Source organism: Triticum aestivum, chromosome 5D (assembly GCF_018294505.1).
Source record: "Triticum aestivum cultivar Chinese Spring chromosome 5D, IWGSC CS RefSeq v2.1, whole genome shotgun sequence".
NCBI classification, from domain to species: Eukaryota; Viridiplantae; Streptophyta; class Magnoliopsida; order Poales; family Poaceae; genus Triticum; species Triticum aestivum.
In genome coordinates, this window is record NC_057808.1 from 54,140,618 (window position 1) to 54,154,596 (window position 13,979).

Consider the following 13,979-nt stretch of genomic DNA (forward strand, 5'->3'; position numbering starts at 1 on the left):
GTTTTGCTCTCTTTTTTTTTTGCACAGGATCCTAACTGTGGCACCTCGTTGCCGGCCCTTGCCTCCGCAGGGTAGCAACAGCCGCAGCCAATATAATATGCTGCACTGCCCATTCTGCATGCTGAGTGTCATCGTCCTGACATCAAACGGTGTACACCCTGTATAGCTGGGTGCCAAACTGCCGACGCACCGCTGAGCCGTGGGTTCGTCGGGTACGTGAACGGATTGTCGTGACGGTGAATCATGACTACGTTCCACGGGCCGAATTCTAGTCTCAAAGCTGCTTACCAAAGTACTCTCCGAATACATCCAGAGCACACAGAATCACAATGCTCCGACCAGGACGCATTGTTTCGCATTACCTGGAGTACATAACCACAACCGTGTGTAATGGTTCACCACCAGATTTTGTACAGGAAAAACAAAGCAGGGTATTCAACACCCCTTTGTTCGCAGCACAACCTTTCAGCCAAAAAGGGCACTGTAATGGGAGGTTTGGTTGGATCATCGCCTCGGAACTGGCACTTGACTCGCCTATTTCCTAACATATACAAAAAAAAATTGCAGCTCTCATTCGCTGCGCACCGAGTTGTACTTCTCGGCAAGTGAAGGGGTGGCCGTTATCTTGTTCATCAGATTCTTGAACTTCATGCTGTAGTCGCTGCCACTGTTGATCAAAGCCGGGATCAAAGAAACTGGTTAGGTCATGCCTACTAAAGCGATGTTATTTTGACGAGCATAAAAGGAGGTTATGGCCACCAGTGGACTGGCTAGTGCAGTCTTGTTTTGGTAACTATGAACAAGTAAAAGCATGGCAGAGAGTTCAAGTCTGATCTAAACCAGAATCAGCCGTCAGCTAGTAGGGCAGAATCAAGCCTTACCTGATGCGGCTTAGAGCGGCGATTGCTCGAAGAGCACTGCGGATCATGTCTTCGTTGCGATCAATCTCCTGCTTCACTGCATCACCCTTGGGTCTGTGGACGATTGTTTTCTCAAGAGGTTCAACTAACGAGTCCAAAACTGAAACAGGATCATAATAGTAAATGTTAGAAAGGGCAGTCACAACATATGAAACATCACTTTGAAGATCCTTGATTACAGCAAACCTGCAAGAACAGCAGAAGGACACTTGTCTGCTAGCTTTGAGAGAATCAGGTGGCAGGGCATTTTTACGTCATAATGATCTACAATAAGCAGTACGATACGAACAACTGATTAGCATGTTCTACACAAAATACACATTCAACAAGAATATGATAATATAGGTGATATACCATCTTAGGATTCAGAAAGAAACAAAAATAGAAACACATAACAACAGATAATGTGGACCATTTATCCTGAAGAAAAACTGAAAGCCATGCTATAGATATAAAGTACCTTGTCAAAATAATAAAGGTACGTTCAATATCACCGGTTCTATGCAGTCCAGGCCTATATCGCTACACTGAAATTGAGACAAAGACTATGTTTGGCTGATGCCCCATACAGCCCTGTCAAACATGGGCAAAAATTGGCTTGCCATTTTCTGGCCAAGGAAACCTGGCCAATTATTTGGCAACAATCTTTGAGAGGAATGGGTGAGGGCACTAAGGGCTGTTTGGATTGCTTCCCTCAGCTACCCGTCCAAAATATTGGTCGTTGACCAGGCTTGTGAGGCCGTTTGGATGAGCGCCAGTGTTTTGGTGCACCCAGCCCACCTTAATTCTTCTAGTCTACATCTAAGCCAAATTGTTGTCGAGGCTCCGCGGCGAAATCACCCGCCAATTATTTGGCGTGCCCTCATTTGGCAAATGTCTCTGGCAAAAAACAAACAGCCCCTCATAGCCAAAAAAATCGGCACCAAACCAAGCGAGAGGAAAAATATTAAGGTCTACCAATTTCTTGGCAGGCCTAATCCAGGCACCAACCAAACACACTAAAAATACCATGATGAAATATATAATGTCTTAAACTGTACTTACCACCTAAGCCAGATAAGAGGAAAGGGACGATGAAGGACGACGGATTCAATTGATCAAGACAACTATCCAGCAATGTGTCCACACATTCAAAGGCAGCTTTCCTAAGTTCAAGCCCATCATCAACGACGTGCTTGAAAGGCCCTAGATCAACTGTCCTGATCAATTCTTGCTGCAAAGAAGGAAAACGTTACTTCCTAGCTGTAAATTATATGTAACGTTGCCAGAGGCCAGACCATAAGTACTGATAAGAAATAAGCAAAAAAATAGGAAATGATACCTTCACAACAGTCTGGTCATACAAAAGAGGCAGTAATTCAGGAAGAAGACCTTTGATCAAATTTGGCTTGTTGTGGGCAGCAGTACTCAACGCCAGGACAGCTGCACGTCTCACATGCTGCAAAGTGCAAACAACAAATGCAATCGTCATCTCCACATAATTATTTGCAAACATTAGTTTTAAGGATGTAAATACTATTTCAAAGTAAAATTACCCTGTCACTGTCTTTAATTAGCATAAGGAAAGTAGAAATCTCAGAGTACATGATTGCATCTATCTTTCCAGGCCGTTCAACGATTGAATATTTTATAGCAATGGCAACTGTAGCCCTTGTGTTTGCTGCTGGGCTACATGTACGTTCCTACAAAATTATATGAAATGTCACATTAGATCTCATATCATAAAGTAAATGAAACATGGGGGTGTAACTTTGCTGATGTCCACACTCCACACCTTCAGAGCAGGGATTAATTTGTTAGGTTCAATCAGTGCAATTTTTCCTAAACACTCAGCAACCACATTCCGAACTCCTTCCTCCTCACTTTCGCAGTGATTAAAGAGCAACGCCAATATCTTCACAATGTTTGAGTCCTGCAGCTCACTCTGGCCAGTATGATCAACAGACTGACGTGCAATTACCTGATAGATATTGCATAAGAGCACAAATTAAACAGCAGGCTTATGGGAGGTACTTTTTACAAAAATAATTCCATTAGAAACCTACCTCTTTCAGTGAATGAAGCAAAAGATACTGCTTCTTCTGTTGATTGTCAATCTGATCCAAGATAAATGGCAAATACTTGGATAGATTGCCAACAGCAATGTTTCCAAGAGCATACGATGCTGCAGACTTTATCTCCTCAAAAGGTGACTGGAATGACTCAATGACAATGTTCTCAATTTGAACATGATTGCTGAGGTCCTTCCTTCTTCCAATTTCTCCCAAACATAACAAGGCCATGTGTTGTTTAGCCTGGAAAACACATTAGAATTAGAAGCAATTAAAAATGACCAAGAGAAGGGTAATAATATATCTTCGAGTCAAACATAAGTATGCAGTCAACCAATAGCAAATAATATTGATTTGCAGATGCCTATATGACAAAGCACTAACCCTACCATCAAGACATTACAATTTGCCTAATTACAGCTCAAAGTTTAAAGATGATTAGACTAGGGCACAAAGAGTAGCACACACGTAAACTATTAGAACAGTGGACCACATATGAAACAAACAGAGAACATGTAGTATCCCAATTTCACAATGCTACAAGATAGACGATGCCCATGAATGATTTTTTTTAAGCTAGCGTAAATGAATAAAGGCATGTTATGTCAAAGATCACAAGTATGACATGATATAAATGCGCAAATATGGTGAACAGAAGGCATGCATGGTCAGGAAAAGCCTTACAGAATTAGTTGAACTGTCATCATTTAGAATGCCTTTAAGCATTTCAACAGTTGATGCACATTTCTGATCACCAGCTGCTAAGCACAGCACAGCAACACACTGTGCAATAGAGGATAGTGCCTGCTTGGAAAGACTGCCTGACTGTGATGGCTTGGCAGTTGAAATAAGGGAGTCCAACAAAGTTTCAAAGCTTGTATTTGCAGACTGGACCAGTGAAGCAAAAAACTTCTGTAGTGCCTGCAATAGAAATAATGTCATCTGTCGGTAGGAAAATAAGAAGAAATCTGGTATTTATATTTAGATATGAAAATATATACCTGTAGTGCTTGTCCTTGCAACAGAGCACTCCTGATCAAAACAAGGGCCTGGGGCAAAACTTTATGTCTCACAGCTAAACCAACATTTTTAATGGATCTTCTGTCAACCATTATTGTGCAACACAGCTCCAATGCAAGAGCAGCCATATGCAAATCAATGTCACTGCCACAATAAATAATCCAACATCAGTCTTCCTGGTAGGCGGAAAATGGAGATTTGTTGAAGAAAGCTAAGCGAGGATAAAACCTTATGAGAGTAGAAAGTTCAGCTATTATCGTTTCATAAGAGGACGAGCCAATTTGACCACCATATGTGACAACCAAAGAATTTAGGGTCCCCAATGTTGCCTGCCTGAGGGCTCTGTTGGCCTGTTGAAAGGGGGCAGCAAAAGAAGTTAGTCTTCAATCTTGATGCTCTGTTTAACATACATGTTTTTTCAAGTTTCAAAATCAAAACAAACAATGTGTATAATGCATCTTTACCTTTCGAAGGAAAGCTGTGAGCTCAGAAACAACATGGTCCAGGACACATGACAGATCAATCCGAAGAGGTGAATTCGCAATCACCGCAAATGCCTGTAAAGGAATGAAAATTTTGAAAATGCAACAGAACCAAGAAAAGGAGTGAATCTGCGTACAATCAACTAGTACAGGAAAACAGAGAATAAACAAAACTGTCTGAAAACACCACCAGTGGGCATTAAGCAAATGATGACAGGGTGTACAACTACAACTGTAGACAAGACCCACACAAATAGATTGGTATACTATGGACATTGTACTAAAGCTATCTTTAAATCAATGAACCCACCACAAAAGCATCTCTATCCCAAGCAACTCAGCAAGATGCACTGACCAAAACATTTACATTTGTTTTTCTACCATTGACTAGAACACTGAAAGTTCAAGTCAACATTTACCATCATGTCGCTATTAGTTTTGGTTCTGAAGGTGTGGTTGACTGCTTACCTTGACAGCTGTAAGTCGTGTTATTTCATTGCCCATCCTATCAACAAGTATGGGAAGGCATGACGGTAATTCACTCTGGAGACCATCACCAAAAGTAGCGATCACAAGGCTCATGCAAGATATGGCACACTCTTTAACTTCCTGGCAAAACAGAATCACATGAGAGAGAGAGAGAGAGAGAGAGAGAGAGAGAGAGAGAGAGGTACGTAGAGAGTGATCTAAACCTGATCTTGATCTTGATTCGCCAAGCGGCCCAATATAGCTTTATAGATTGGACTAATATATGGCCTGAAATCTATGGAACGTGCCTGTGTAACAGCAGAATGAGAATTTAAAATACCACCATAACTGGGTGCTCATAACATCAGCACATGGAGTATAAGGCTGACCTCAAAGTTTGGACGGAGGACTCGGACGAGCTCCCCGCACACCCGCAAAGCTTCAGCTGTGACTTTGTAATATCTATCTCCAATAGCAGATAATATTGGACCAGAAAGTGCCTGGAAATTTTATTTTGCATTCAGTAATGAGTAACAACACAAGAGTGGTTAAAATCAAAGATAGTAGCTACAATACCTGGATGTATGGATGAAACACAGAGGGCGAATGTGAAGCCATAACAATCCTAGTAAACGCAAGGGCTTCAATCTTCAGGTTGGAGGTAGAAGATTTGTCCTATACAAAATAGACAGTGAGTTAAAACAAACATAAATCCTACACAAGAAGCTACACAGAAAATAAAACCCACTAACATTCAAAGCCTTCTCAATCCCAGGAACAAGTGACCCAAAATGATCAGCAAGGCAATCTGGTAATACAACAACAAGCTCCTTCAATACTGAGAATGCTCCAACCTGAAAATGCCAACAACAAAAAAATTAAATCATGATGGTGAGCCATACAGACGCTTTGCAAGACAGTTGAAGAACAAACCTTTGTCTTGATTGATTTTTCACGCAACTGCCTATTGATAGACTTGACAACTTTGGGTACTTCTTGCTTCAGCAACCATCTAGGGCTGCAAAGTAAAACGAATGACAATACAGGCTCAGTGCACAGAACTTGCAATCACAATAAACAAACACTTTCCCACTAAGCATAACAAGTCAACCAGATAATGATTTTTGTATCCAAATAAGAGCCATGCCATGTTTTAACCAACATAGGCTCAGTTAGGCTATTAATCCAACGAGAGAAACAGCTGCATCATCTAGTACTTACCATAAATTCTATAAGAATCTGGTAAAAATGGGGTAAAAGGTAATAAAACAAATATTTTTTTTACCTAGACTCATCAATGTCGCCCTGTCCTTTTGTCACATTGCCAGTTTGGCGTAACAACTCAATAAATGTGTTGAAGATGTCCATCTAGGATCAAAGAGAAGCTTCGTAAGATTGACATACAATGACAATTCAAATCTAATTTAGCAATGCAATGCCATGCGGTTACCTTTACATTCTCCTCTCTTTCCCTAAAGCGGTCAATTAACTTTGGACAAGCCTGCAACAACCGAATAAATTACACCAAGTTCCATAGAGCCAGGCACTTCATTGAGTAGTTAATTTTCAAAACAGGTAATAAATGGTTGGAATCGGCTCAAAAACAACACTGGCAATTATGGACAAAATGGAATCATGCTGTCAAGAAGAACGAGATTGTTAAAGCACAGTATGGTGGTTTTACTTGCTGCCATCAACATACCTCCTGATACATCTTAGACAACATTTGAGGACGAGATACTATAATTGCAGACAGGCACTTCGCTGATGCCCGGCGAACCTTCCAGCTTGCATCCTCATCATCTGTGTATTCATTCGCACTCTCACTGGGAGAAAATGTTAAAAGATGGTTCAATTAGCTTAATAGGAAACATAATTTCAGTATTATAAGAATATAAGTAACATACTCATCATCTTCCTCATCCTGTACTTCATCATCAGTATCCTCCTCCATGCTATCGGTGTAATTAGGATCATAGCTTACATATTCCAAAGCAAGATTCAAAATACCATCACAATATGGGGAAATATCTCTTGGACATCTGAGCATAAAGCTCTCAAGGGCCTACAAGATGGGAGGTAATTTATAGCCACAGAGAAGCAATGGTAAGAGTAATCGAAATATGAATTTTAACATAAATTTTCATGTTATGACCGGCATAGGGGCTTAGCCCAGTGGGTTATGGCCCAAGTATCTTAATTAGGGGCTTAGCCCAATTATCTTATCGTATTAGGATCGTTTGCTTAGGAGTCAAGTAATAAACCTCTCTATATAAGGAGAGATGTATCAATCTAATCAAGCAAGAAGCAATCATAATTTGCTCGGCTTCCCTTAGGGAGCCGGGAGACCTAAACCCTAGCCGCCTCCTGCCTTCGCCGCCGCTGCTTCCGTCGCAAGGACGGCGCCACGCCGCTTGCCGCCGCGCACCAGCCCTCGTCTTTCCCCCTCCTTCCCCTACAACCTACGCCCTAGATCCAGTAGGGCCCTAGTTCCTACCAATTTGGTATCCAGAGACTCGGGCTCGATCATGTCTTCGTCAACGCCAACGCCGCCGCTGCCAATCATCACCACCGCACCGCTGACCACCGCCGGTTCCCCACTGCCGCCGGCCCCGGTCTCCGTCACCACCGCCAGTTCCCCCACGCCGCCGGCCCCGGTCACCTCCACCGCGCCGACAACCGCCGTTTTCACGCCGGAAGAAGTCACCAGCATCTTGCGGGATCTCGTGACGGCCGTCCAGGGCATCCATCTGTACCTGGCCGGGCCGCCCGCACCTCCGCCGGCTGCGACTACCGCCGCCTACGGCCACCCCGCGCTGCCGTGGCCGTCCCAGGGCGCGCCTGCAATGGGCGGACCACCGCTGCCGCCGTTCCAAGCGGGGCACCCCAGCGGGCCGCCTCCGCCGCTGCTGCACCTGCCCTGGTACTCGATACCAGCGGCGATCGCCGGGGCCCATCCGTCGTTCCAGCCGCCACCCGCCCCAGTGCCGTTCTGGCCGCAGTGGCCCGCGTCGGTTCTCGCGGCGCCATCCGCGCCTTCCGCGCCAGTCCAGCTCCCACCGCCGCCGCCCAGTTCCGGACTGGGCCAGTCCACACCGGGAGGCCTCCCGATCCAGCAGGTCCGGTTTCCGCCGTCACCGTCCCAGATCCCGGCCTGGCTAACCGGGACGTCGCCACCGCCAGTTTACATGGAGGCCGGGGACCCACCGGTACCCACGCTGCAGTCTGGGGCCTCGTCCGGCTCCGCGGGGGCCTATGACGATCTCCCCACCGTTGATCGGGCGCCGTCATCATCCCTGCTCCGCACCGCCGAGCCAGTCGGCCATGGCGCGCCGACCCAGACGCCGCCACGGTTCGCCAAGATCGACTTCGCCACTTATGACGGCACGGAGGACCCGCTTAACTGGCTCAACCAGTGTGAGCAGTTTTTCCGTGGACAGCGCACGCTCGCGTCGGAGCGCACTTGGCTGGCATCCTACCACCTCCGCGGTGCAGCCCAGACCTGGTACTACGCCCTCGAGCAGGACGAGGGCAGCATGCCCCCTTGGGAGCGCTTCCGCGAGCTCTGCCTCCTTCGTTTTGGGCCCCCGATCCGCGGGAGCCACATGGCGGAGCTAGTCCGCCTTCCCTTCACCTCCACGGTTCAGGGCTTCGCCGACCGTTTCCAGACCCTGGCATGCCACGCGTCGAGCGTGACGGCGCAGCAGCGGGCCGACCTCATCGTCAGTGGACTTCCAGATCACATCCGCGTGGACGTGGAGCTTCAGGGACCCCAGGATATCCAGACGGCCATGTACTACGCCCGCACGTTCGAGCGCCGCGCGGTGGCCGTCCAACAGGAGTCACCGTCCCGGGCCGCTGGGTCACTACCCTGGCCAGATCCCGCTCCGGGTCGGCCTGTTCAGGCTTCCGCGGCACCCCTCGCCGCGACCACGGCGCACCCGCTCCGCCGGCTCACCTCGGCCGAGCTACTCAAGCGTCGCCGCCAAGGGTTGTGCTTCAATTGCGACTCTTCTACCTGGAGGTTGCAGACTACATCCAGGAGGACGCCGTCGCCGCCGACCTTGCCGCCCCAGCTGTCGCGAAGGTGTTTGACGCTGGTTGATCACCTCGAGGAGTTCAGCACGCGCTTCCCCACCTTACAGCTCGAGGACGAGTTGTTTGTGCAGGCGGGGAGAAGTGTTATGACCGGCATAGGGGCTTAGCCCAGTGGGTTATGGCCCAAGTATCTTAATTAGGGGCTTAGCCCAATTATCTTATCGTATTAGGATCGTTTGCTTAGGAGTCAAGTAAACCTCTCTATATAAGGAGAGGAGATGTATCAATCTAATCAAGCAAGAAGCAATCATAATTTGCTCGGCTTCCCATAGGGAGCCGGGGGACCTAAACCCTAGCCGCCTCCTGCCTTCGTCGCCGCTGCTTCCATCACAAGGACGGTGCCACGCCGCCGGCCGCCGCATACCAGCCCTCGTCTTTCCCCCTCCTTCCCCTACAACCTACGCCCTAGATCCGGTAGGGCCCTAGCTCTTCATCATAAGTATGAACTTTAACATAAATAAATAAATGGTAAGAGTAATCGAAAGTATGAACTTTAACATAAATTTTCACCTGCAAGCTGTATTCACGGAGCTCTTCATCATTTTCTGATGCACTTGTACAATAACTAATGAGCAAAGGAACAGCTTCGGCAAGGTGTGGTCCAAACCGGTATCCAACTGACCGACTGTAGGTCAAAATAAATTAAACTATGAGTTTGCAGTGATCAAATGAATTTAGCCTACCAAATCTCTTGTACTTCCCTTCATCCAAAAATAATTTATCCCTGGGTATTATATCATCCAGCCAGATTTTTTTTCTAGATATGTTATCAATGTTTGAACTAGCCAGTTTTGAATTTAGATAGTTCCTACAAGCTGTTATGAACAAATTTTTGCAACAGTTGGAAGGTCAAAGCATATACCTGAGAGCACCAATCATCTGGATATTTGTTCGGGTTATTTCAGATTTTGCCCTTTTATTTTTCAGCAATTGGACAACCTCCGACGTCGCCTTGGCTAATAGATCATCCGACAAACATGGAGCAAGCGATGCTGCAACATGAAGCGACACATTAGTCACTGTAAATTAACTAAGATTGTTCAATCATTTGCAAGCATTAACAATCAAAATAATTGCAATATGCATTCAGGCGTACCTATGCACGTAACTGACTTTTTTCTGACACTTGCTTGAGTGGAGCTCAGCTGGGTTAAAAGTGCAGTGAGCATAAACGCATGATCTTTTGTGATCACGTTGCCGAATCTATGAAGCACATCACCTAATATGTCAAGACATTCACATTTAATTTCAGCACTCTTTCCCTGTCAACAAAAGAAGAAATGTATCAAGACAATTGCATTTAATTTTAAAAACAAACTGATGAGCCATGAAACAAGTAAAAACAAGTCCCAAACAAGTTGGGGTAGGCTTTATGTTACAAACCCTTGAAACCTAGAAATGTATTTACAAGTTTCATTTTCATAACCATATGGCAAGTCTGTCGTACAATTGTACATCCAGATAAAGGAACGAGAGGCAACATATAAAGGTAAGAAGAAATGAATGTAAACCAAATGCTACCAAACAGCCCTAATTAAAGGATATATTAAACATTCACAAATAAATTCTGCAAACTGTGTACGTAATTTATTGCTGATTTTCCAGCTAATACTTAACTTAATATTGCATTACCTTTTCTGTGGAACATCTAAATAATAAAACTTAAGGGGCATACAGATAACCCAAGGGAAATTCTGGCAAACACGAAACAGACTAAAAAACTTACACTGGTGACACCAATGATTAGCTGCGGGGAAAGAGAAACTAAAATCTTTTCAGAAAGTGATGCCGTAGTAACTTCCACAATGATTGTCTTCAGAGCTATACTGGCAATATCACGATGCTGCTCCTTTCCATTGAGTAATTTATCACAAAGCTTGTCAGTCATCTCCACTACTCTATCCTCGCTTACCTTCTTAACAAGTGGAGCCAAGCTAACCAACAAAAAAATAAGAGTAAATGTAGTGAACGGATGTAGGGGAAACAATCGGTAATCAAATTTCTCTGAAAAAAGTAACCCCGCAGATCCAATAATTGATGCATAAGAAAACAGAACAAACTTTAAAAATGAATAAGCAATCTTGAAGACAAAAGGAGGTATGATGCCATCTTAAAAGATAAAATAGCAGGCTAAACACATCTGACAGGTACAACAACATAGCGAGTAGCATAATCAGAATGTTCCCAAATTCTAGCAGGACAGAGGGGATAATCAACAATAACAAGATCTTAACATGCAAAATCCTTACTTCCCCAATCCCACACCATGCAAGCATGGTAAGACATCAAGAACACAAACAATGGATTAAATAAGAAAGTATTTTAAAGGAAAGGTACCATTTCACAGCTAAACCAGAAACATCTCCTGAAGCATCTTCCAGTTGTTGAAGAACAATATTAGTCAACTTTGATTCAAGGTCTTGGTCTGCTTTGAAACTCTCTTTGTTCAACTCACTAAGCAGATCTGATGTGGCCATATATCTGTAGTCTTTATCTTTCCCTGTCATCTGAAAGCACATACAAAGAACAAAAATGTTACCGAGCAAAAACTGAGGATTCCTTTTCAAGAAATGTAAATTGGTGTAATAGATACCTTCTCCAAGATGCCGGTTATGTTCATATTCGCCATTGCACCAAACCTGTGTTCAAGTCCTCTTCACGAAGATATTCGGTAATCTAAAAAGCAAATTAAGCAATGAGAAATGTTCAACAGCCTAATAGCATATGTGTTGCTAAGTGCATAGATTTTAAAACTGTGCCAACCCAAACAGAATCGGTGGTGGATGCATTCTGGTGGGAGTAGGACAAGTACGCTAGATGGAGAAAAAACAAGCAGAAAAATATTTAAACAATCTAATGTGGAGATCGAACACCTGACGGCTCACTTCACACCTATGTGCCTACCACATGCGCTACGTGTATGAAAATATATTAATTACTTATTCCCACTATTGTGGATAGAAGTCAAAATGTTTGCAAAATAGGCAAAGAGGGGATTCATCTGGTTGTTTGTTTGTTAGGTCAATAAGGACATATTAAACCGTTGTTATGGTTGAACAGTAAGACAATAAAGTAGTGGCCATGGAGCATGAGAGGGTACACGGGGCATCCAGCTTCCGTAAGTACAGTTTGATGTTCAGCTGGTGTAATGCATACAAGTAACAGATAAAAGTGGTAGGAGGCCCTAAACAATGGCAAAATTGATTTCATTTTCCTAATGAGAAGAATGTTTTTAACTCCAGAGCCACGCTTGACAGAAAAGAAAGCATTCCACATCATGTTACTGTTTTCGCCCTAAACAACTAACAAAACTAATTTGTAAACAAGATAAAAAAAGGCATAAATCTACACCTCGAGCAATTTAATACTTAGAACAGGACAAATAAGAACGACATTAACACTTGTTCATTTATATACTTCTAACACCAGCAACAAGCCAAAATTAGCACAACATGAAGTCTCGTGTGCAATTACAGACATCGCATACACCGTATGCACATACTCCATGCTAAACATGAGTACACAACACTGACGTTATTAATATGGTAACAGATGAAATTTCAAACCAAAATCGCTCACACCAAGTGGTTTTCCCAACTCGATACATGACAAATCACCATAATAAAAGTTAAGCCGTTAGAGAGCAATGACATGTAGCGCAGGCCACGGTTCAGCATTAACCATGCCGATCCGTACCATCGCCCCCGACACCCAGACCACTTCAGCATCGAACCGAGCGAAACACCAAACCTAAGCTTAACCCGGTAAATCCGCGCCAAGCGCACAAGACAGAACAGCAGCGGTTCAATTATGCACCTAGTATTATATAATTACATTCACATATATGAACCAAGCCCGTTAAACACCATCATCTAAGATAAACATCACGTGAGTCTCTAACAAACTAATAAAGAAAGGTATGGCCTCAGATTTAGTATCACATAATATATATAAACATCATTTGTGTCAGATTTAGCATACTGTCAAATGTAGACATCATTTGCATTAGTTTTAGCATGGCATCAATTAAATAGTCCAAGGTGCGTCAGATCAACCCTATGCAGATTTCAGATCAAAATAACTTCAGAGTAAGAAAATCAAACCAAAAACAGTGCTCATACAGGGGAGTAGGACGTTGGGGAACGGGAGCTTGACCTCCACAGCCGGCAATGCTGTGCAACTAACAGGAGAGGGAGTGGATAGGAGCAGGGGAACGACGATGGGAGAAGGGTGAGGGGAAGGGCGGCAGAGCGCTCCCTGCTCTTCCGAGCGCATGGGGGAAGAGGCACCGAACCTTCGCCGCGACGCTGAAGCGCGCCCGCGACGAGTCGGCGAGATCCACAGAGCGTCGAGCGTCGCACGAGAGAGACCGAGGGATGGGGGGAGCGGCGGAAGATGGTAGCGTGAAGCCGACAGGGAGGAGAAGCCTACCTCTTCAACGCAGGCGCGGGGGCGCGGGCGACAGGGCGGAGGACGCGGCGATCTGCCACCTGAGAGCTCCGATCGGAGCAAACCCTCGCCGGGAAAGGCTGGCGCTCGCCGGAGAGGTGGGGATGGGAAGCTGTAGCAGCAACAGCAGGAGAAACCCTCGCTAAAGCCTGAAAGCCTTTTCCCTTTTATCCCCGAGACGTGACTTCCCCCTACCAATTGCGGATGTGTAACGTAAAAAAAAACATGAAGTGGGCCGAGCCTGGAAGTTTAGACATACACGGCCCAACAAGCACGATTGGACTCGACTGAGCATCCTTGGGCGGTGATATGTATGTATCGCCTGAACGAGAGTGCTCGCTCTGTCACACCGCACATGTACCGGTTCGCTCACCCCTCAAAAAAACAATGTACCAGTTCGCTCACATGTAGTATAAGGCTACGTCAATTAATTCGGATCGAAAAGAGTACTTTTTCTTACTTGAAAATAAGGATTTTCTAGTTTTTATATA

The 13,979-nt window shown here is 44.8% G+C and overlaps 1 protein-coding gene across 1 annotated transcript; it reads right to left on the bottom strand.

The window, feature by feature from the left end:
• Nucleotides 1–316: 316 nt before the first annotated feature.
• LOC123119404 (cullin-associated NEDD8-dissociated protein 1) lies at nt 317–13,651 on the bottom strand. Its single transcript, XM_044539208.1, has 29 exons — nt 13,471–13,651; nt 11,633–11,715; nt 11,377–11,546; nt 10,766–10,973; nt 10,136–10,301; nt 9,902–10,031; nt 9,550–9,664; nt 6,849–7,006; nt 6,644–6,767; nt 6,392–6,442; nt 6,227–6,309; nt 5,875–5,959; nt 5,694–5,795; nt 5,518–5,616; nt 5,331–5,441; nt 5,166–5,249; nt 4,942–5,082; nt 4,456–4,548; nt 4,220–4,341; nt 3,973–4,135; nt 3,656–3,892; nt 2,966–3,214; nt 2,695–2,880; nt 2,456–2,602; nt 2,242–2,358; nt 1,965–2,133; nt 1,107–1,184; nt 882–1,020; nt 317–667 (listed from the first exon to the last, which is right to left on the bottom strand). The coding sequence occupies exons 2-29, from the start codon at nt 11,666–11,668 to the stop codon at nt 571–573; spliced, it is 3,660 nt and encodes a 1,219-aa protein (XP_044395143.1). The 5' UTR covers nt 11,669–11,715; nt 13,471–13,651; the 3' UTR covers nt 317–570.
• Nucleotides 13,652–13,979: the final 328 nt, after the last annotated feature.

Excerpts from the sequence above, each read along its gene's own strand:
- LOC123119404 (XM_044539208.1), bottom strand. The coding sequence starts at position 11,668 with ATGGCGAATATGAACATAACCGGCATCTTGGAGAAG. Across the intron at positions 1,021-1,106 it reads TCCTTCTGCTGTTCTTGCAG|TTTTGGACTCGTTAGTTGAA; the intron begins GTTTGCTGTAAT and ends ATCCTGTTTCAG. Across the intron at positions 668-881 it reads GCCGCTCTAAGCCGCATCAG|TGGCAGCGACTACAGCATGA; the intron begins GTAAGGCTTGAT and ends TTTGATCAACAG.